Below are 23795 nucleotides of genomic sequence, written 5' to 3' on the forward strand. Positions count from 1 at the left end.
TGTTTTGAAAGTGCCAGGGCTCTGAGCTACCAAGATGTTCAGCCTGTACACCCGTGTCATTTACATGTAGAAGATAGACAGGACCTGGTTCTACAAAATTTGAGTCCAGTGGCACCTTTAAGACCAACAGAGATTCAGTCAAGGCATGAGCTTTTGTGTGCACGCACACTTCCTCAGACAATGGAAGAGGGATCATAAGAGTACAGATATAAGGAGAAAGTAAAGTAAGTTCTGTGATCCCTTTGGAAATTAAAAAAAAGGCTGCAAAGCCTCAGGGTCTTTTTCTTCTGATTTGCCTTCTCTAGAACACAGACATTTCTTCTTAGCAATACCTCATCCTCCATCTCGCTGGTGAAAAGATGCATACCGAATATGTCTCCAAGTTCAGTCTCTGTGATTGTCACTGGCCACTGCTGAGTTTGTTAACAAAAATAACCTGATCCTCTGTCTTGCCATTGGCTACCAAAAGAGTTTGGCTTTGTTAAGTACTTTGTGTGACATTTTGATGACTTGAAAATGGTCTTAAATTGCAGTGCTCTAAAGCAAACCACAGGGATTGCTGTTACAATGCAATCCTAGACAGAGTTCCAGCCTTTAAAGTCCACTGAAATTAGTGTGCTCAGAAAGGTGTAACTCTTCCTAGGATTGCGCTATGTATGTGTCATGACTTGTTTTGACAGGTGTACTAGTTCCAAGTGCCTTAAGACAGGGGTAGTCAACCTGTGGTCCTCCAGATGTCCATGGACTACAATTCCCAGGAGCTCCTGCCAGCAATGGACATTTGGAGGACCACAGGTTGACTACCCCTGCCTTAAGATGTATGAACCCGCATGTTCAAACAGCATCGCCCACAGGGCAGCCATAGCCATGGGCTTAAGACGCAAGCGTCTCCTGCAGTATATTTGTTGCTCTGCACAAAAGAAGCTGTCCGCATGTAATTGGTCTGTGTGTGCCAACTCATCATATAACTATCCATTTGGTATAGCTCTCCTCCCACACCAGTATATCATGAATTCTTTAATATTTTATGGTCTTGACATTAAAATGTAGCTTCTAACTGGCTGTCCTGAATTTACTTTTTGTTGCTGAAATTAATGGCATTTTTGTACACAAAGTCACCTCTCAAGAATGGGTGTACAATTTATCTCAAGAGTAAGCATGGAGGGAAATGGGGAGGGGGAGAGAAGGATGTTTTTCTACTTTCAATGTGTCTTTCCCAAGCTTGAAGCTCAAACTATAGAAGTATTTGAAAGGTGAGTCTTAATATTGACAGGGAAAGTTTAATTAATCCTGAATATTGCTGCAATAATAAAGGCTACTCTTTATTCCACCCTTGTAAAATCTAGCTACATTGTCAACCCAAAGCAAAGGGTCTATTCTTGTTTGCAAATGCCATCTGTAGTTGTGGAAAGGACTGCTGCTGGCAGCATGTATCTTACTCTTTCACCTTGCTGACCGAAGACTTACCAGAGTTCATTTTTAGTAAGAGAACAATAAATGGCAACATGCCCAACTGTTTTGCTGGCTTTCTGAAGGCTGATTATTCTTTCTTAGGCATGTTTCACAGTGTCAAACATAGATCATTTACCTAGTTCCATCCCAATTTTCCAAATGAGTGTAAAAGCTTTTTACACAAAGCAGTTCGAACCATTTTGGAAGACTCAACTTGTTACTTCCTCAGAACTGGAACCACAGCAGAACATTTCTGTTCATGGCCAAACCTCAGCCAGAGTTTAGTCTTGGGTCAGTTACAATTCTCTCAGAGCTCTTTCAGCCCCACCAATCTCACAGGGTGCCTGTTTTAGGGAGAGGAAGGGAAGGCAATTGTATGCAGGGATAAGAAACAAACAAACCCAGTTCTTTAAACAATTGGTAGTCTAACATGCAGTCTTGAGGATGTTTACATTTTTCTCCCTTTAATACTGAAAAGACTATGCATAGTTACAAATCATGATGGCAGCCCTTTCCAAATTCTAATTGAGAAAACTAGTGGAAAATGATGACTGCATAAAGGTGATCACACACACACAATACCTTTATATTGGTATAAAGCAGATTAGCAAAATAAACAGATATCATGTTGCTGTGTCACCTTAGATAGGTTTTATTCTTTGCAGTATTTGTATTGATAGTCATGCATACTTATCTTCAATAAATGATTTGTAACTTTTGTGCGTTCTGTTTAAAAATACCTTAATGTCACAACACTTACCAATTTGTTGTTGCGTCTCACTTTATCCTGTTTTCACACTGAAAAAGACGGATCAAAATCTTTATGTAGATGATGGAACATTTCAAGTCTCCTGGCTGTTAAGGGGTGTGTGATCTTCATTTTTGTATGTTTATGCTGTATTCATGCATGAGAAGTGCCAACTAGTGGAAACAATTTCACACATGTTCATTTAAAAATAGGAAGATTCTTTACTCATATCAATAGGAAACTGCCTCCCCTACACCTCTGAGAAGTTGAGCGGGGCTGAATGTGGAATATAACATATCATTTTCCTTCAGCTCAAAATTCCATTTATAATAGAATATTAATTTCAGGCCATGATTTTAAAAATCAGCTTCAACAGGGCAAATAGATTAAGTCTTGAAAGGCCCTAGGTCCTAAAATCTGGTTGGAAGTCAAGTTTTCTCTCAATCTGCATATTCCTCCTTTCCTGAGTTTTCCCTAGTGTTCTGACATCTGTTTATTTTGGGGAGGGAGAGCTGGCTTCAATGTAGTGTAATGAACTAAGGAAGGATGCAATGGTTTGTAAGCAGAGCTGACATCTGATGAAACTTCCCCTCGAGTGGTGGTAGGGCCGAGGGCAGCTTCTTGTGATCTAGCCTGACCCAGGCAGCATCTAGCTTTGTGCGGTACAAATGTACTCACAACGCTTGCAGTGGTAAAGATTACACCTGTGATTAGCAAAAGAGTTATGTGACTAATTTTTGCCTACCTAAGCTTCTGAACTTATTTCTGACCATTTCAGGGCATTTCTATATATTGGAATTTGTTCCTTAAATAAGTAATTCTACTGTATTTTTTGCAAACCATGCCTGATGCTGCTTTGTTCATTGTTCATAGTTTAACATTTAGAACTAACACTAATTGAATATTTTAAAAAATAAATTGGCTGTTGGTTTTTTTCAGTCTTGCAAGGATGTTGTAGTGGCTAATGTGACAATATAAGGCTGAGGAGACCTATATTTAGACCCCCAATCTGATGCTTGATCATTTTGTCTTGCCTGCCTTACAGGCTTGCTAGCAGAATGAAATGTGGAGGGGGAGGACTGTGTGTGTGTGTCATACTAAGTCTCTTGGAGGAAAGGTGGAGTAAGAACACTAGACACAATTCTAAGTTTAAGAATATTGCCCATTTATAGTTAAAATTTCTATAAAATTTATAGTTAAAACAAGCGGCTCCTTGTTGCCGCCATGGGCAGCGGCCATGCTCCACTGCCACAGCCAGCCGGATGGAGCTTCAGTGCGTCACAGAGGCGCTGGCTGCAGCAGTCAGGCAGGCAGATGTGTGCTGAGAGTGGCAGAGTGGCGATTGGCCCATATCCAAGCTTGGACATCCGAGACTTGCTCCACTCTCCCCCCAGCCAGTTTCCTAAATATTATAAGGACCATGGATAAGATTAGTCAAGGATTATTTTAAAATAAATAGTTGGATATATGAGCTGAACTACAAGAGGTAAAGCTTTTACACATAAATTATAAAGTTAATGGGACCTGAACATAAATACTATTAAGATGGAACTCTCTAAGTCTCATCACTGCCACAACCTTATTCGATGGCCTTGGTCAAGCAACTTTCTCAGCCTGAACATCATATATGTAATATGAGGAAACAGCTCTATACCCTAACCTACCTCACTCGACTGTTGTAAAGAGCCCATTGAAGTGCAATACAAATGGTCTGGGACCACCACACCTGCAGGACTGCCTGTTTCCAAGAGCACGGAGATCCTTGGGGGAACATCTGCTCAGGGCCCTGGCCTTAAAGAGGTGCAGTTGGCTTTGATCAGGGCCTGGGCCTTTTCAGTCCTGGCTCCAGCCTGGTGGAATGAACTCTGAGGGGAGGTCAGTGCCCTGCAGCACCAAAATTAGTTCTGCAGGTCCTGTAAATTGGAGTTATTCCAACCGGCTTATAGTTGAGGCCAAGAATAACATCCACCATAGTAGGCTGGTCTCACTATTGTGGGGGAGAAAGGGAGAAAAACGGGTAGATCAGCTCCTGCCAAACCTTAGTTCGGATCTTCAGCTGGGGAGCCTGAACTGAAAGCGGTTTTAATTTTTTAATCTTTGTATATGTCTTGCAGTTATTACCAGTCCTGAGCATAGGAAGGGTGGGATATAAATTTATTGTTATGAAGAAGAGTTGGTTCTTATATGCCGCTTTTCCCTACGCGAAGGAGGCTCAAAGCGGCTTACAGTCGCCTTCCCATTCCTCTCCCCACAACAGACACCCTGTGGGGTGGGTGAGGCTGAGAGAGCCCTGATATCACTGCTCGGTCAGAACAGTTTTATCAGTGCCATGGCGAGCCCAAGGGGGAGCACAGAATCGAACCCGGCATGCCAGATTAGAAGTCCGCACTCCTACCCACTACACCAAACTGGCTCTTATTATTTCTATTTCTTCCCAACTTCCCTTGGAATGCGTTTTACTCTTTGTCTAATTTCTCCCACAGAATATTTCCTCTTTGCGGCCTTGCAAATAGGAAAGATTGGGTACAACACTTCTCAAAGGAACCAAAAACCTTTCTAGAGTTGTCAACCAGCACCACACGCACTGCCAACTGCATTTCTCTTAACATTGAGCCATTTCCCTTCGAATTTACATCTTTGGCGGTTGCCTCTGGGGATATTTCTCTGGTCTACTTTTAATATCCTTCTAGCGCAGTGTGACTATGTAAATAAAGGAGACCACGGAGGGGGGGGGGGACACCTACGAGCTCTCTCTCTCTCTCTCTCTCTCTGTAAGGCCGCAGGTTATGTGAAGGCGGCCGCAGCTGCCTTTCTCCCCTACGAGGCTTCTGAAAGAGGACCGCATTACTCGCGCCGCAGCGGCCATGTTGAGCGCGGCGGGCTGAAGCGGCCAGGGCAGCCGCCCGGGAAGGGGTAACAGAAGGGGCGGCGCTGATAGGGCTGAGGAAGCCGCTGCTCCGCCCCCCCTCCCCCCCCCCGAGCCGGCGGGCAGGTCCCTGCGCCTCGCAGGCAGCCCGGTCTCCGCCGCCGCCGCCGCCCGCGGGTCCCCAGAGGAGAGCTGCCTGTCGCCGGGGCCATGGCCGGCCATAACGCTGTCGACGCCACGACCAGCGGCAAGGGAAGCAGCCCCTGCATTGTGGTGAGCGGGAGGGGGCGTGCGGCCTTGCGCTCGGGCCTCCCCCCCCCCCCCTGTGAGGCGCAACGTGCTCTTGAGAGGAAGGAAGGCAGGCAGGCAGGCAGGCAGGCAGGCCGGGAGGGGATATTGGGGGGGGGGGAGGGTGCGTCTTCCCTGGAGGAAGAAGAGAAAGGTGAACAGCAGACCCGCGAGAAGACTGGCTGTGTGGACGGGGGTGAGCCTCGGTTTCCCCTTGCGACAGAACGTGGCTTTCCGTTTCAACACAGGTTGAAATTGGGGGGGGGGGAGGACCTATGCCTGCCTCGTCGTCGTTTCCCCTCCCGTCAAGGGATTCAAGCGAGGGGTGTGCCGGTGGGGTCCTTTTTGAGGGGCGGGAAGGGTGGCATGGGGACCTGGGCTGCCTGACTGCGAGAGGAGCTGATGCTGGGGGTACAAGGAGGCGTGCGGGTGGGAGACTTCCCGCTTGGACCTCGTTTTAGCTTTGCTCCGCCCTGGGATGCATTTCGCCTTCGAGGGAGAGGGTGGCAGTGGGGAGGCCCGAGGTGGCACGGAGGGCTTCCCTACCGTCTGAGCATCCCTTCCAGAGGGTAGGAGGTTGTCTTTCTTCCCCAAGCAGAAGTGGTTGGGAGTGGGGAAAGGGTCGGTTCTGGGAATAAGGGGAGGTTCAGTTATGAAGGTTTTAAGCGATGAAGGGGCATTGTTCACTCACCTTTACTCCCTTCCCTTAAGATTATCCAGGAAGAATGGGTGGGTCATGTGAAAAGGGGAGGTTAGAACTAGAAATCAGACTTTAAAAATGTGGGATGTGATGGGTTGGGGACAGAAAACTCCCTGTAGAGGTGCAATTATGTGATTGTGAAGGGGGGCATGGCTAGAGATAATTTTGGTGGATACCTAGGTTTTTGTTACATGGGCTGAGATTATGTCTAGGCCGGTCGCATAGAGAAAGATGGAGGGTTCATTCCATTTGGAAGGGTGTTCGTATTTGTAGGTCAAAAGCCCTGCAGGAAGCAGCCAGTATTTATAATTTAATCAAGTTGAGAAGGAAGGTGGTTGTGAAAGTCACCTTAAAGGCCTTTGTTACAGGAGCCCATTGGAGCTTGGTGGTCGCATGTCCCTAAGTGTAAAGGGACATTCTGGTTTGGGAGGGCCTGCGTGTTTTGTTAGATGGAGTATTTGAAACAAAGGGGGGGGGGGAGAACAACTATCATTTTTGTTTTTGAAAAAAAAAAGACGCTTTGCATGTCATTACAAGATTCAGTGAGGACATGTTAAATTGGGTTATTTCTTGTTTGTAAGGGTGTATGTTTGAAGGTCATGTTTGGTGTGATTCTTGCTTGATTTGATCAGTTTAACAGAACTAGCTGTGTCTGGATTTGGATCCAATTACAAATGGAATGAGCCTCTTGTGGCACAGAGTGGTAAGGCAGCTGACATGCTGTCTGAAGCTTTGACCATGAGGCTGGGAGTTCGATCCCAGCAGCCGGCTCAAGGTTGACTCAGCCTCCCACCCTTCCAAGGTCGGTAAAATGAGTACCCAGCTTGCTGGGGGGTAAACAGTAATGACTGGGGAAGGCACTGGCAAGGCCACCCTGTATTGAGTCTGCCAAGAAAACGCTAGAGGGCGTCACCCCAAGGGTCAGACATGACTCAGTGCTTGCACAGGGGATACCTTTACAAATGGAATGGTATAACAGAACAATGCAATGCCATAACCTTGACCCTATAATAAAAGTATATAATGCTTTGCGTCTCCCTGACCTGGATTGCCCAGGCTAGTCTGATCTCATCAGATCCCTGAAGCTAAGCAAGGGTTAGTCTTTGGATGGGAAGGCTCTAAAAATTACCAGGATCATGAAGCTGAGGCAGGCAATGGTAAGCCACTTCTGAATGCGTGTTGCCTTGAGAACACCATGAGAACACCATGGATTGTAGCCATAAATCAGACTTGATGGCACTTTCCATCACCTGTACTTTTTTTTAGTACCTTGCAAATCCTGGAATGTAATGGTGGATTTCAGATGTCAGTTTTTTCTTATTTCTAAAGGTGTTTTCCTTTGCAGTTTATATGCTTATCTCTTGATTGATGTGTGAAGTTAGAGGCGGGAACTGTAGTGAAATATAGCTTCTGACAACCAGTTTGATTGGTGTGTATATACATGGAGAGGGAACCACCACTGAAAGGAAAAGGAGATTTGAATCCTGGCTAAACTTGCTCATGAGAGCACTTGTTATATTTCAACCTGCTAAATTTTGGTTCTCAGAAGAAGCTTTACCACCTATATTTCTTCTTAAACATGGATGGATTCACTCTAAATTGCTGAATCTCAAGTTCTACTTAGGCTAAGGACTTTCTTTCTATTTGTGTGCAGTGGGGATTTCTTTTACTATGATATAAATGCACCACAGTCCTTTCACTCTGGTACAGGAAGAAGGACAAAATGTTCTGGGAGCAGTGTCATTATGAACCCAGACAGATTGTGCACAAGTCTCCTGAGAAATCTGAACTTTGTTGCTTATGAATTGTACCTCTATCCACGTTACACTTAGGTCTGTATGGACATGATCAATTATTTTCATCATCTTGTTGCCGTGGGTTAGTCCATCTCTTTTCTGGTGTATGGACATTGACTAGATATGGACAGGAGTTTTACGAACTTATTTTAATGTGCTGCATTAAAACAAAGTCCGGCTTTCCTATAGTGTTTGTATTTATTGTATTTCCTCCCCCCCAAACACTTAATTCATAACAAGTAACCTCTCACTTAATTGAATATTGATGTACATGGTAACATAAACATATTATGACTTCTCAGTCATTTAATTAACAAGTTGTATTTTAGTCTGCAGTTTTCCATGTTCTAATGATCTGTCCAAGCCCTAGTTGAATGCTGAATGTTCTCATACGGCTTCACTGTCATATAATTAACAGGGTATATTTTAGTCTACAATTTTCCAGGTTTTAATGATCTATGCCAGCCCTGTATTCTGTCAGGAAATGCCAATGATAAAAAATAGGCATATGTATATACATTGCTTCTATCACTGGGTTATAGTTCCCACCTGCTCTAAGATGACTTTTCTGCATATTATAGGTTGCCTTATTTTTTAATGAGAACGTTTCAGTGTGCAAATCCTTATTTTGAATCTATCACACTCTGTGGGGTCATTATTAGGAAGGAAGGTATCTGGCCTTATCTATTTTTCTGGTCTCCTTTCAGATTGGAGATGATGAACAGGGATACGACCTGGACTTGTTCTGTATACCAAAACATTATGCAGATGATTTGGAAAAAGTCTACATTCCTCATGGGCTTATTATGGACAGGTTTGTTTGACTTGCAGTAGTGTGCTAAAACAAATGTTGCCATAGAAGTCTGTTTGTAATTAGAAGGTATTTGCATTATTAATCCTCTTTGTTTTTTATTTGACATCCTTAACTGAAGACCAGGACTAGTTTTCTTTCTTTAAGAAATATGTAGAAGAAAAAGAAGAGTTGTCTCTTATATGCCACTTTTCTCTACCCAAAGGAGTCTCAAAGCGACTTACAATCACCTTCCCTTTCCTCTCTCCACAATAGACATTCTTTGAGGTAGATGAAACTGAGAGAGCCCTGATATTACTGCTCAGTCAGAACTGCTGTATCATTGTGGAGAGCCCAAGGTCACCCAAGCTGGCTGTATGTGGAGGAAAGAGTGGGGAATTCACACAGCTCCCCAGATTAGAACTCTGCACTCCTAACCCCTACACCAAGCTTGTTCGCTTTTACTCTAGACCCGAGTAAAAGCAATTCCGTATGTTAATCCTAACATTACATCTTCAGTGCAAGCCCAGTGGTAGCTTTGCATTTGGCTATGGGATATAGTTACCAGTTTTGATCCATTATAAGTGTTAATACCCACTTGTTTTTTGAATCTAGCATTCTGTTCCACTGTCCTATAAGGTTCAGCTCATTGATGAGTATTATTATCAGTTCTCTGCCGATTTGTTTGCACATCATTAGGATGATCACCAGTTCCTAAGAAAAATGTCAGGCTGTAATACATTTAAGAATATTGGTTCAATGTACCTTCTCAAACTGTGTGCTTCATATCATTCAAAAGTTGTCCAGTAACTAGGCACAGACATGGATTTGCTTTGGCACACAGTACTTTGTAAAATCAAGTAGGTTTGGCAGCACTGCTATTAGATTAACCTTGAGAAGTGAGAAAGCAGAAATGTCATTGATCAGTAAATAGTCCTATTCACTGTGAAGTGGGAGGTAAATATACTATATTGGATGAGCAAGGGCTATTAGTTTTTAACTTGGTATGTGTATTTCTCAACTACAACCTCATATACTGATCTAAGTAGGTAACGTGTATAATAATGGCTATTATTTATGAAGAGACTCGTTATTTGGGACTGTCTAGTAAAGTGTTCTGCTTCTATCTTTCCTCAGGACAGAGAGGCTGGCACGAGAAATTATGAAGGGTATGGGAGGACATCACATTGTAGCACTCTGCGTGCTTAAGGGGGGCTACAAGTTCTTTGCTGACTTGCTGGACTACATCAAAGCCCTGAATCGTAACAGTGACAAGTCCATTCCCATGACTGTAGATTTCATCAGGTTGAAAAGCTATTGTGTAAGTGTGTTCAAAGTTGCCTTGATGGACTAGATGCTAGAAGTTTCTTAACCTCTCCTCCTTCCAGGATTGGCCTTCAAAGCAGGTAGAAGCAGCAAGTCTGCTGTGTAAGGAAGGGCAGTTAGTTTTATCTTGATATGTGTAGTGGTTATTTATTTATTTGCTTGTTTATTTGGATTTTTATACCGCCTTTCCCTACGGCTGTTAGGAGTGAGGACTTCTAATCTGGCTTGATATAGTGGTAAGCTGGGTTTAATTCCCCATTCCCTCACATGTAGCCAGCTGGGTGACCTTGGGTTCACCACAGCATTGATAAAGCTGTTCTGACCGAGCAGTAATATCAGGGCTCTCTCAGCCTAACCTACCTCAAAGGGTGTCTGTTGTGGGGAGAGGAAAGGGAAGGCTATTGTAAGCTGCTTTGAGACTCCTGGGAGAGAAAAGTGGCATGTAAGAACCAACTCATCTTCTTCTCTTGGAATTAGTTGAAACCCCAGATACTAGTGTTGTTCTACGGTAACATATATGCCAACAGTGTTGTTGTTGTTAGGTGCGAAGTCGTGTCCGACCCATCATGACTCCATGGACAATGATCCTCCAGGCCTTCCTGTCTTCTACCATTCCCCGGAGTCCATTTAAGTTTGCATCTACTGCAACAGTAGTCACTATTATTTACGAATAGCTTCAGCATTGCTTCTTTCTGGTCCAGAGCTCAGGATAAGTAATATTTATCTTCCTGGAAATGTACCTGGGATCTTGTATTGTGCTGTGCTTTGCTCTGTTCCAGTGTCCAGTTTAGTATATGAACCACATTTTCTTCCCTCTTGTAAACTTGGATGGGATGGGCTTTTTCATGATGCACTAAACAGGAGCCCTAGGACCATGTATCTGTTACAATTGTATAACTCTCAATATAGTTTGGACATGGTGTTTTAAAACTAACCTTAAGATATTGCCTTTATGTTCTTACAAACAGTACAGATAGCTCAGAAGAAGAAAGTAACATTAGAGTGGATCACGTTGTTCTTTGCAAGCCAAGAGTATGTTTAAATATGACAGAACAATAAGTAAGATAAAAATACATTCATAAGGCAAAGAAGACTGTGTACACAGATCTTTCAAGTGGTGCAGTTTTCTACAGCTAGCATGCAGAGGTGGAGGATATCAGGATTTTAAGGTCTGATTTTCAGAAACCATTATTGCCTGGTAGCTCTTGCACACAGACACCATGTGATACACTGACACAAACACTGCTATTAATGCACATGTGTTCACTCTGCTGTATTCCTATGCTATAGGAAGTCATGATTTTAAGTGTCCACAATGGGGATATAAAGTAAAACACACTAGCACTAATCTGAGGCTGCTGAAATAGTCCAGCATACTGTTTCACACAGTAACCAACAAGTTCCCCTGGAGAGCAAAACAAACAGCATAGAGGCTAGAGAAATGTAAGAAGAGTGTGTTACTACTGTTTATGTAAACAATTGGTGGTTGGGGGTGGGGAAAGCATGTGAGCAGCTGTTTGGACCTGTCAGCAGTTCCTGGAAGGCTAGCATAAGGACTGTAGGTGTTCCTGGGAAGTAGAGTGGGGAGATAGAGACCCCAGGCTGTTGGCTCATCCTGCAAAGGCATTATCTTTTCTTACTCTACGGACAGAATCACTCAGATCCAATCTATTGTGTGTATATGGAAGTACTGTCATGTGACCCTGAACAACATACCTGGGAGAAAATCCTGTGGAAAGTCTGTGTTGTTGTTGTTAGTTGCAAAGTCTTGTCCAACCCATTGCAACCCCAGGCATGATCCTCCAGGCCTTCCTGTCCTCTACCATTCCCCAGAGTCCATTTAAGCTCGCACTGACTGCTTCAGTGATTCGATCCAGCCACCTCATTCTCTGTCGTCCACTTCTTCTTTTGCCCTCAATCGCTTCCAGCATTAGGCTCTTCTCCAGGGAGTCCTTCCTTCTCATGAGGTGGCCAAAGTATTTGAGTGGAAAGTCTGTATTACATTAGTAAAAAATGCCTTCCTTTTCCTCTCACCACAACAGACATCCTGTGAGGTAGGTAAGACTGACAGAGACCTGATAATACTGCTCAGTCACAACAGCTTTATCAGTGCTGTAGCAAGCCCAAGGTCACCCAGCTGGCTGCATGTGGAGGAGCAAGGAATCAAACCTGGCGCACCAGATTAGAAGTCTGCGCTCCTAATAACTACGCCAAGCTAGATGGGTTCACAACATACTTTAAAAAAAAGGTGATACTATCCTTTCAAGTTAGGTGTGGATTTATGATTGGTGGATCCTTTTATTATGGTTAACTTGATGGTTTTATTATTATTTGTTTATTTATTAATTAAATTTCTTACCCACCACTCCCCGCAAGCCAGCTCATGGTTGGAGTACTTTATAGACAGAAATATTTTCTGGGATCCAAGCTATTGTGGGTATATGAAAAAAGAAGAAAATCCTCCAAGAACAGGGTATTTAACACTATGTAATCCTGTTGTTCTCTGTGCAGATTTGGGAACTCCCTTGTGTCTATATTTCTTCTGCGGTTAAAATATTAAAAAGGTTTTTCAAACAATGTGATTAATTGGGCCTGGGCAAAAGAACCCTAATTAGGCCATTTGGGAATCAGTTCAGTCTTGGGTATTCTGCATCTTTCTGCAGTGGCATAGGATAGACCATCTGTATTTTAAAACTAATAGAAAAGAGATTGCTTCTGATATCTTTTCTGGTAACCCCTCCCTATATAGCTAACAATCTTTCTGAATTGGTGCCATTTTAAGAAACCTTGCTGAAGAATAGGAAACATCCTCCTTTCCAGCTGGCTTCTTTTCCCCACTGCTTTTGGGATACTTAGTCAAGATATGGGAAGATGGCTGCTATTGGTAGAAAAGGGAACACAATATTATTGTGTGTAGGATACATCTCTCTGCAATAGCTTATGAAAACACTCCTGTTGCACTCAGGTGTGGTGGATTGTTCCAGGTCTTAGAACCTTCTTCTTTTCTAAGTCTCACATTTTAAATTCAGTAGGGATTCTTTAAATTTTTTAAACTATGCTAACTTTCTTCCTTGTCTTAATATTAGAACGACCAGTCAACTGGTGATATAAAAGTCATTGGTGGCGATGACCTCTCGACCCTAACTGGGAAGGTATGTTCATGTATAAAAATACTCTCAAGAACCTAAGCAGATCCCTGCAGGATCAGACTGGTAGACCGTCTAGTCCAACATCCTGTCTTGCACAGTGGCCAAGCACAGGAGGACCAACAACAGGGCAGCGTTTTATAGTTTCATTAAGGCATTCTTTAAGCTACAGCATCTTTCAGAGGTTGCATTAATATAATTATATGGAGTTAATGGAAAGCTAATATTTTAGTCTAATAAAGCCTTAAGAAATTTTAGAAGTTGTGCACATCGGTTGCTAGGTCCGTTTCTTTCTGCTGTGTGGAATAGTATTGCATGTTGGTACTGTCTTGGCATGCAAATAGTTTTGACCAGGTGAAAAATTTCTTATAGCATTTGCAACTACAAGAGCTGGTGATAGAAATTGCCTGAGAGAACATTGTCTTATTGTTAAGGAATCAGCAAAATATCCAAGAGATTTATTTATTGTTTATTTATTTAGATTTTTATACCGCCCTTCAATAAAACATTGTGAGGTAATTACATGGAACATCACAACAAATATAACTATCATAACATAACATCTAACATATCAACAGGAGATTTCAACAGAACATTGTTCAACTAAGATAGCAACTTTAACGGAACCCTTAGGTAGATCATATTTCGTCGTGTAAGGGGCGAGCTTCGCGGCTCCTGATTCGCCCCTCCGACTTTTTATCATGGACAGCGCCCGCCCCTTTCTCCTCCCAACTTGCCCTTAGCGCTCTATTACTCCCGCTCCATAGGAGCGGTTACAGATGAGGGCTGGTTACTGTGTAGCCATTGATATGTTTTAATGTTTTACTGTTTTAATGTGAGCCGTCTCGAGCCGGTATCTAGTACTTGGGGGGGGGGGGTGGGACATAAATCTTAAAATAAATAAATAAATATTACAGGTAATTTATTTGATTTGTTATTAACACTTTTCTCCCTAATCCTCAAGCAGGAATTATAATAAAGTTTTGAATTATAATAAAGCTTCTGTTTGGAGTCCAAAAGAATGCAGGAATGAGCTCTAGAAACTTTATAGCTATATTCTGCTGGTTTGTTTCATAGATGAGGCATCTGCTTATTTTTGTGTGCTGGTTAATTAGGGAAATAGTGAACTGAAAAACAGTCTGAAATGTTTGGATAAATTAAAATTGGAAACTAAGTTGGACTTAAATAACTCATGGGCTTCTGTTTCCCTCCTCCCCTCCCCATCTTCTAGAATGTCTTGATTGTAGAAGTAAGTATTGAGTTTGCATGTACTTCTTTAACAGTATCATTTGAGTTAATGCTGTGTAACCAATTACTCTCATTGCTGCCTTTTAAGACCACTTCATTTTACTCTAGAATAACAAGAATCCCGATTCCAATGGTGACAACTCTCAGTGTGGATTAGAATCCATTGAAGTTGTTTCAAAGGCCAAAACACACTCCCTTGTTGAAGTTACCAACACCAAAACCCTTTTAAAACTTACATGCTGATTAACTTGCTTTCTAAGTAACTACAAAAGTATTTTTATATTAAAAATGCTCCTGCAATTATAAAGGCCACAAAATGGATACTGTAGGACCAAGCTTTGTTATGCATTCAAGACCCTAAACATGATACCCATTTGCAGATACATTCTTGCTGTTATTGTTACTCAGACTCTGTAAGGATATATTTATTTCTATTTGTTATATATTTGACTAGTTCCTAATTGACGTAAGGGGTATGTGTGTATATCTGAAAGTGTTAATTTACTTTACCTTTACAAGACATTTGTTTTCAATTGTCAGGATATAATTGATACTGGTAAGACAATGAAGACCCTCTTGTCTTTGCTCAAGCAGTACAATCCAAAGATGGTAAAGGTAGCCAGGTATGTTTCGATTTCTATCAGTTCTATTGCCTTTTCAAGAACCATCAAGACATTTTCAGACAAATTGGATGTGGGCTTTTGCTTATCTTGTAATAACCCCTTGAGGCCAGTTGTGCTATGAATTCTTGGGAAGGTTTAAAAAATCTTTGGGAAGGATGTTAACAATTCACTGTTACTTCCTAATGTTGAATCTTGAAGATCCTTGTGAAAGATATACCTCTAGTTGGAAGCTGTTGCCTCTTTTTCTGGGTGCTTCTGCTAACCAATAGTCATCAACAAAGGAAAGTTATTTAGTGATATGCATTTTATTATGAGGAACCGACAATTTGATTTTTTTAATCTCAAAATTAGCATTTTACAAAAAAAAAAGTGAGAACTCATGGTATAGGTACTGCAATATGGAGTTGCTGTCAGTCAAGATCATAAGCTATACCTGAGGCTTATTCTACATGATATTCTTTACAAGGCCCTGCTCACAAACCAGCAAATTATTTTTTTTGCTTTCCTTATCAGTTTGAAGGTACCTTCCTAAACAAACGTATTTGTTGTTCTTGCTCTAATTGGCTTCAAAGTGCTATTTACTTTGAGGAGAGCTCAGTTAAACTGAAGTCATTATTTTAAAGTACCTTGTATTCCCAAAGCCAGCAAATCCCTAATCTGGCAAATTCCCAGATGTCTGACAGAGAGAATTGTTGACCCCAGAGAAAACTGATACGTGTTCCCTGAAGAGTTGCTTGGTGTTTCATGGGTCTGGTGCTGGTTTTCCAACAGCAAGATGTGTTCATCTATATCTCAGGGTGCAGAGTTGGTGCTTGGACCTGGAATGTAGAGGGTCAGGTTGCAACCTGCTAAAAGTTTATAAAGTTTCTGTAACTTGCTAGACGTTGCTAAGGATTCAGGGGCTATAATTATGCCATATTAAGCTGCCACTTAGGAAAGCTTTGAAGTAATGGTTGTATTTTAATTTGCCCATGTAAACTAACAAGCGTGTTGGTTTCAGCATTTTAATTTCTTAGTAAGTATATCCCCAAATCCAACAGCTTCAAGCTAGTCCCTGTTGTCATAACAACCCCCAAGCACCCAAGGTGACTTTGGGTGCTAGTTTAAGGTGACCAGATTGTCCCACTTTTGGAGGGACATCTGGGGGTACCTGGCCAATTGTACTTACATTGAAATTAAAATATATATATTACAATACTATTTTTTGCGTTCTGTGCGTTCTATGAAACTTTTTGTTGCTCCATATAGACCAAATTTATAATCAAGACCCCCCCCCCCCCGGTCAATGGTGTCCCACTTTACCAATGTTAAAATCTAGTCACCTGATGCTAGTTGTGCTTGGTAGTCCCAGAATGAACTTAAGAGGGAAAGGCTGATAACAGATTGTCCCTCTCCAAATGCTGTATGGTATGTTGTAGGGAGCCCTTCTTACTCATCACTGATTATCTGAAAGTTATAGTAAAATGGCATTGGTATAACAAGAGAAATGGTGAGGCATTTGCTCTAATGATTTTTATCCACACGGGATGAATAAAGATGGAATGGAGTTGCATGCTCCCTAAAATAATAGTTTTGTTACTTGGGGATGTTGTTAGTCTTACACATGGAGATTTGGCTCTCCTCAGTTGCTCATTTTCCTGGGAATGCCTCACCTGTTTTAAAACACTCTTGTGGTGCAGGGTGATAAGGCAGCTGACATGCTGTCTGAAGCTCTGACCATGAGGCTGGGAGTTCGATCCCAGCAGTCGGCTCAAGGTTGGCTCAGCCTTCCATCCTTCCGAGGTAGGTCAAATGAGTACCCAGCTTGCTGGGTAAAATGGTAATGACTGGGGAAGGGAACGGCTAACCACCCTGTATTGAGTCTGACAAGAAAATGCTAGAGGGCGTCACCCCAAGTGTGACCATTGTTTGTTAATTGACCATTTGTTTGTTAATGGACAGAGTCCAGAGTACTAGCTACCACCTTTAAGTACCCCAATCCAGTGGTCGCCAACCTTTATTAGGCTGGGGACCGGCAGGGCATCGGGCCGCGCCCGCAGGGCCCGCGGCCACGCCCACGCTTCGGGCCGCGCCCGCGCCCGGCCGCGCCCGCGGGCCGCACCCGCGGATCGGGCCGCACCCGCGAGCCGCGCCCGGCCGCGCCCGTGGGCCGCACCCGCGGATCGGGCCGCGCCCGCGAGCCGCGCCCGGCCGCGCCCGTGGGCCGTACCCGCGGATCGGGCCGCGCCCGCGAGCCGCGCCCGGCCGCGCCCATTGATCGGGCCGCACCCGCGGGCCGCGCGGGCGCGGCCGGCCCTCCCCGCAGTAAGTAGCTTCCCGGGTTTTTTACTGCGGGGGGGGGCGGGGAGAGGGAGCCGCGGCCCGGCGCCTTGGCCTTTGCGGCCCGGCGCCGGGCCGCGGCCCGCAGGTTGGGGACCACTGCCCCAATCCATTACTTTAAAAGACCATTTAATGCCTGTCAATTAAATATCTTCCTGTTGGGCCCTACTCTGACACCCAGTGCGTCCTTAACTACATCCCTTTAATGTAGTGACACATTTACTGTGACTATACAGATACCTGCCTTATGCCTTAATTTACATGCTGGTTTCTTATTCACCCAGGCTCTGGGTTGATTTTTGATAATTATCAGAGCTCTGTGTGTTTTGCCATTTTGTCTTCTTGCCCCATGTCTTGTTTGGATTATTTTTATTGTACTAGGTATTGACATTTTTATTGTACTAGGTATTGACATTTTTGTGTTGGTTGTCATTGACTTCTGTGTTCTTGCTACAGTGTTTTGATAGTTGTTTCATTGTTAATCACCTTGGAAACTTTTATAAATTTGCCACTTTCCCACCAACCATGAATGCTTAATGTATAAATAAGCTGTTTATGCTGTGTGTGGGCAAAAACTGGTGTTTGGCCATGTTGCTAGTGGAGAATGTATTTACTTTGTTAAAATTCTACTGAAGTTAATTTAATTTGGTGTCTTTTTAACAGCTTGTTGGTCAAAAGAACCCCTCGAAGTGTAGGATACCGGCCTGACTGTAAGTGAATTTTATGTACATGTTAAGGGTACCCAGATTTGGGGGCTTTGAAACACACATTTAGAAACACTCTTTGAAAAAATACACACACACACACACACACACACACACACATAGTACTGGACTTAAATAGCACCTAGAATCGTATGAAATGAGTAAAAAGAAAGCAGAAGTGGGTGAAAAAGAGATGGGTCCATATGAAGTCATGTGATTTAGGGTGTTTTGTACTCTGTACAGTTCAGTAGTTTGCTATATGTTTGAGAAGTATTAACACTTTTCCACCCAGTGCCGTGCTGTCACCCACTCACCCAGCTTGCAGGTCCTTCTGTAGCTCTTCACAAGGTTTTCACCATCTTGAGTAATCTGGCATCATCCACAAAGTTGGTGACTACCCTGCTCAACACTGATACCAAATAATTTAGTAAGCAATAGCACTGGTCCCAATACTACACAACTCCACAAGGCTGTTGCTCAGCCAAAATTGAGTATAGGCTACCCCTAATTCCTAGGAGGTGGTCAAAATATGATGTTATAAAATTATAGATTTTTCTATGCTAAAATATCTGTTTATGTACTGGATTTGTAATGCATATTTTATCAGATGTGTTATGGGTTTTTTTAGATGTCTGCAATAGGACAGCTATATTTGAGCCCAGTAGTATTTTAGAGACCAACAAGAACTTCGCAGTATAAACTCTTTGAGAGTCAGGTTCCCTTCAATAGATACCTGTTGTGTTTTTAAATTATGGAAATATTGCTTTGGGTACAGCATTAGCAACTTAAAGTTTGAATGTGCTGGCCTGTAAGGTTTAACACGATTGTCCCAAGCGCTGCTTAAATGTAACTTATGGATAACCTATTGCTCTTTCAGTTGTTGGATTTGAAGTGCCAGACAAGTTTGTTGTGGGATATGCTCTAGATTATAACGAATACTTCAGAGATTTGAATGTAAGTAATCACTCAATATGCATTCTGTTGTTTAAAAACAATAGAAGAGAAAGTGCTTCTTCTCTTTCCCCCTTTGGCTGCATTTAGGAATACCAGCATCCATGCTTCTTTCAGTGATGGGAAGAGAAGTGCCTGAGCAACAGGAGCCATGGGAGTAAACCTAAAGAACAGCCATGCTGGGTCCAGTTAGTGGCCCAACCAGTCCAGCATCTATCTTGGAACACTACAAGGAGGGTGTGGAAGTTCAGCTTTCTGATGCTGTTTCCTTCCAGCAAATGATATTCATAGTATGGAGGATCTGTTTAGTACTCATGGCATACACTTTTATTAATTTCTCAAATTCCCTTTTAAAACAGTTATCACTACATCCTGCAGCAATGAACTCCATTAGTTTTATATTGACACTCTGCTGGTACAGCAATATTGGGGAACTAAGGCCCACTGCACTGGCTGAAAGCTTCCTTCTGAGTCACAACCACCCCTATTAATTTAATTTTAATTTAGTTTTAGTTTTGTGTTTTACTGGCAAGAAGTATTTTTTAGGAGAGAGGTCGAGACCAGGTGGTAGATTAGGGAAGTTGGGGGGTATTTCAGAAATCAAAGGGATATGTTCCTGTGAGGAGGTGAGTACAATAATAGCCTTGGTTGCTTTGAACTTGAAATTCAGCCAAAGTGGTGCTGATATTGCTCAAAATGACACTGTTGAACTTCACATGAATTAGTCCAGGTAATTATCACCTTCGAATTCCATTAACTTGGATTAAAAATTTCACACACATACATTGGAAGGGCAGGAAAAGGTGCCCATTGCTTTTTCTCTGACTTGAAGATGGAAAAAATAAGCCTTGAGGGACTCCGTTCACTCACAGTGAATTACTCCTGAGTAGCATCTTAAAAGAATGTGTGTGACAGCTTCTTTGGAAGGAGTCAAAGACCTGAAATGGTTCTCAGTTCCTAAAGAACTTCCATAGCAGTTTTCACTGTAAAAGTGATCTGTATTTGAAGAGCTGTTTCCTGCCATAGGAACCATCCCGATTAATTAAGAACTTCTGTAAGAGCCTTGCTTCATATCCTCCCGCTGTCAGAAGTTACCAGGACAGAGCCTTTTCAACAGCACACAAAGGCTCTGGGTCTTGAAGAAGTGCAGTTTGCTTTATCTTTGCTGGCCTTTTGACCAATGGGAAAGGTGGTTCTTTTTCTTGTTAGTTGCTGAGCTTGGATCACTTACGATAGCCTTGAATTTTTAAATGTTTTCTTAGCCACCATTGCGGTGTATTTTTGCAAAAAAAAAATGGGATAAATGTGTTTAGATTTCAAATGCACTTAGTGGTAGTCAGTTTGGGTACAGGACCCATATATTGTAAGAGTAAAGAAATCTCCAGCCCTGACCTGGCTCTCCCAATTTTATCACATCTCAGAAGTTTTAACAGGGAATAGGATTTGGAGGGGACACCACCAAGGAAGTCCAGATTCACTTCACAGTGGCAAGGAATGGCAAACCACCTCTGTTCCTTGAAAACTGTATAGATTGCCATAAGTCAGTGAGGGCAGTTTTCACTACTGCCACAAAAGAAATCTCTGAGCACTTTGTAAGTAGGCTATGGAGATGGGGAAACAAAATTAGCCCTCACTGCAACAGTGCAACCTTTCCCTATAGGAGTATGAAAGAACCACTTGCTTCTGTGAAATAAACTGAAAAGTACTTAGACACCACTAGAGTGGAGGCCACGCCAGCTCCCTTTCTCTAGGGACTATTTCTTTCTCTAGGGACTCAGATGTATCTTAACTTTGCATCTGGGCCATGTCCTATGTAGTTTAATGGGAGCCACAGTCCTACCCTCTTTCGCTGTTCTATTACTTTGTCAGCTATGTCTTGGTGAGCGGTCTTTTCTATATACAAGGACAAGTTAATAAAGGCTAACATAAGTATCTGCAGAATGTTGACCCACCTCAGTTTATAGTCCTTGCAATTGTTGTCTTTTCTGCATTTCAGCATATTTGTGTGATAAGTGAGACTGGGAAACAGAAATACAAGGCATGACAGCACTCGTTCACATGCAAGAACTACAGGACATTGAAGCATACATCCACAGCGTCCACCTTTCACTGCCTTTAGGCTCTGGTCACCAGCTGAAATTGTGGAGTGCTCCAGCCTTGTCATTTGCTTGCTATAACTTATTGCATGTACAGTATGGGAACTTTGTCTTGTTGATTTACATTTAAGACAATGTAAGACAGTGCAATTCTGCACTTTTTTTCCTCTTTTTTTTATTTGCACTATGAAGCCACAGATTCTAGCTTCTCCCCAATTCTTCCTGGGGATTTGCTCTGTGTTTCAGCTCAAGTTTAACTCAGTCATAATTCTTCATCTTCCTTCCTTTTAAACACCCTCAAACAAGAACTGAAATAGTTATAAAGTACTGTAAATGTTTAAGGCATTTTAAGATGGGAAATCTTCTATATTAGTAATATTTTTTAAAAAATAAGTAATTTAAGTTTTATATTGTAATAAATGCAGAATTTGGGGTGGTTATTGGATAGCTGCTCCAGCATGGAAGTAATGTGGCCTACACAAAAAAAAGACACGAGTGGCCACTGTTGACAACTTCTGTGCTCTTGAAGGAGTATGGATGACCTGCTGACTGCTTTTTCTGGAGTTGCCTTACTGAGTGTGAAAAATGCCATTTTGGCCTAAAAAGAGAGTGAATGACAAAACTGAATGTTTAAGCATTCCACTTAATTCTCCATCTCCTGGAGAATTGGTGGTCACTGCAAACTTTCACATAAACCCCGCACAGGAGATGTCAAGAATCCTCAAGGTTTGCATCTGAGGAGTTCCAGGATTGTATCTTAGTTATCCTCTTCCTTGTTCATCAGTTTAGTGGGTTGCCTTTTGTATCTAACCATCTTGTTGTATTTTACATCTATGAATCATAATTGTACTGATGACTTTATGAAGTGCACAAAAATGCACTTTTAGGTAATGGCTGTCTCTCCAAAGGTAATACTTTATCCATCTGCTTAAACATCTCTGGCACTTTTCACCAACAGTCGCCTCTTTTTCTAGGCATGGGAGCAAATTCTTTGGGCCAGGCAGTAATACTGAGGTTCCCAGTACCTTGTAGTAGGTAAAACTAATTGGAGTACCAAGGAAAGACATGTACAATTGTTTCTGGACGGACAATATTTCAATTTGTTGAAAAACAGTTTCATTTCTGCTCTGGCAAAATAGCAAAAGATGAACTGTTCATTAAACACTTGTGTGTGGAAAAGCAAGAGGTGCTTGCAAATTATCTCATTTTCTATCCCTTCATTTTGTGGAGTTTTGAAAATTTATTTGATTCCACAAGGCTTTGTGTCAGTAGGTACTACAATTTCAAGATCCAAGTCAGATATATCTTTCACAATGAAATTGCAGCTAATTTGTATGGATTTGCCTTCACTGTGGTTACTGAGATAATCTGCCAGTATAAACTGTAGGACAGAGGTGGTCAAATTTGCTTTCCACATGTCCGTGGACTATCATTCTCATGAGCCCCTGCCAGCATGCAGGGGCAAGGGCTTTTAGGAATTGTGGCCCATGGACATTTGGAGAACGACCGTTTAGCCACCCCTGCTTTAGGTCATGACCTGCAGTTGCTTCTGTGCACCAAAGCTTCAGTGCCATATCTTTGGAATGGGAAAAGTGTAAGGGCAGTGATAACATACAGTGTTCCGGATTTACTCCACTGCTGGTCTCCTGATCTTTTATAGAGAATATATTGCCCTCTGGTGCACAAGAAATGTGTTACAAATCCTGTTGTTTTGAAGCCATCAATGCCCCTTGCTCTGAAATTACTTTCTGTTGTACTGGAAACAAACTGCCCTCAAATTTTATGTTCTGTTGCATAGACTTGCACTGGAGCATCTGAATTGGCTATTTCCAGTCTATGCAACCCTTGTTCTTCCAGTGCCACAGGCATTACTATCTTTGTTTTTAACTCACTTGTTTGGCTTATTTCCTATTAGACACCCACCCACCATGCCCTGGTGCCACCCTCCCCTCCTAGTGCTTGCATCTGTCCCGCATACCTTGATTAAGGCTGGGGAGTACCATCACCACCTAATGTGGCCCTCAGCCAAACTCCCCATTAGCCTCCATTTTTTATCAGCCAATATAATCTGGAGATAGGGTAAGTTGGGTTTTAATATTTTAAATTTTAATGTTGTATGGTTTTTATTTGTTGATATAAGCTGCCCTGAGGCCATTCAGAGAAGGGTGGCATATAAATAAAAATATAATAAAACCTACAGGCTTTTCTGATCCTAAGGATAGTGAGATTCCAATTGCTGTGCAAGTCCCTTTCTTCTAAGCCCATTTACTTAAACTACCTCTTTGGCTTAACACACCCTTTGATTCCATTTTTGTCAAATCTGTTCAGCTTTCCTTTGAGGCTCCCCAAATGTCACTTAGAGCAGTAGTCCCCAACCTTTTTATCACTAGGGACCAGTCTGCTTGACAATTTTATTGAGGCCAGGGAGGGGTAGTCTTTTGCTGAGGAACGTTGCTGCCTGAGCCCCTGCTCCGCTTGCTTTCCCGCCAGCATCCCTGACTTTCTGCCACCTGCTGGGGAGCGCTGCCAGCAGCAGCTGCACAGGGCCACGCCAAGGGGGAGCCCCAGCCATGGCGGCTGCTGGAGAGCACCAAAGGTGAGCCGGTGGCAGAGTGGCAGGGCAGCCCCCGAGGCAGCAGCTGGGGAGGAGGACAAGGAGGAGCCACGGACTGGTACCGGTCTATGGACCGGGGGTTGGGGACCACTGATTTAGAGGTAATAGAAGCATTGAGCCCTGTGTAA

General features: G+C 42.7%; 1 protein-coding gene and 1 long non-coding RNA gene across 3 annotated transcripts in view; one reads left to right on the forward strand and one right to left on the reverse strand.

Moving 5' to 3' along the window:
• Positions 1 to 1264: 1264 nt before the first annotated feature.
• The window catches only part of LOC143822932 (uncharacterized), a 35245-nt gene continuing 12714 nt past the window's right edge, over positions 1265 to 23795 (reverse strand). For both annotated transcript variants that reach the window (XR_013226310.1, XR_013226309.1), the window contains 2 exons: positions 2213 to 2250; positions 1265 to 1796 (listed from right to left, as the gene is read on the reverse strand). This is a non-coding gene — a long non-coding RNA (uncharacterized LOC143822932). The remainder of the gene's footprint in view (positions 1797 to 2212; positions 2251 to 23795) is intronic.
• HPRT1 (hypoxanthine phosphoribosyltransferase 1) lies at positions 5047 to 22236 on the forward strand. Its single transcript, XM_077308645.1, has 9 exons — positions 5047 to 5339; positions 8558 to 8664; positions 9778 to 9961; positions 13053 to 13118; positions 14344 to 14361; positions 14901 to 14983; positions 17966 to 18012; positions 18884 to 18960; positions 20954 to 22236. Exons 1-9 carry the CDS (start codon positions 5277 to 5279, stop codon positions 20999 to 21001), a joined length of 693 nt encoding a protein of 230 aa, XP_077164760.1. The 5' UTR covers positions 5047 to 5276; the 3' UTR covers positions 21002 to 22236.

Source organism: Paroedura picta, chromosome 13 (genome assembly GCF_049243985.1).
Source record: "Paroedura picta isolate Pp20150507F chromosome 13, Ppicta_v3.0, whole genome shotgun sequence".
Taxonomy (NCBI): domain Eukaryota; kingdom Metazoa; phylum Chordata; class Lepidosauria; order Squamata; family Gekkonidae; genus Paroedura; species Paroedura picta.

Bases quoted from the DNA above. Each gene is read 5' to 3' on its own strand.
- HPRT1 (XM_077308645.1), top strand. From the start codon at position 5,277: ATGGCCGGCCATAACGCTGTCGACGCCACGACCAGCGGCAAGGGAAGC. The intron at 8,665-9,777 runs GTTTGTTTGACT...ATCTTTCCTCAG, and splicing joins CATGGGCTTATTATGGACAG to GACAGAGAGGCTGGCACGAG. The intron at 14,984-17,965 runs GTATGTTTCGAT...TCTTTTTAACAG, and splicing joins AAGATGGTAAAGGTAGCCAG to CTTGTTGGTCAAAAGAACCC.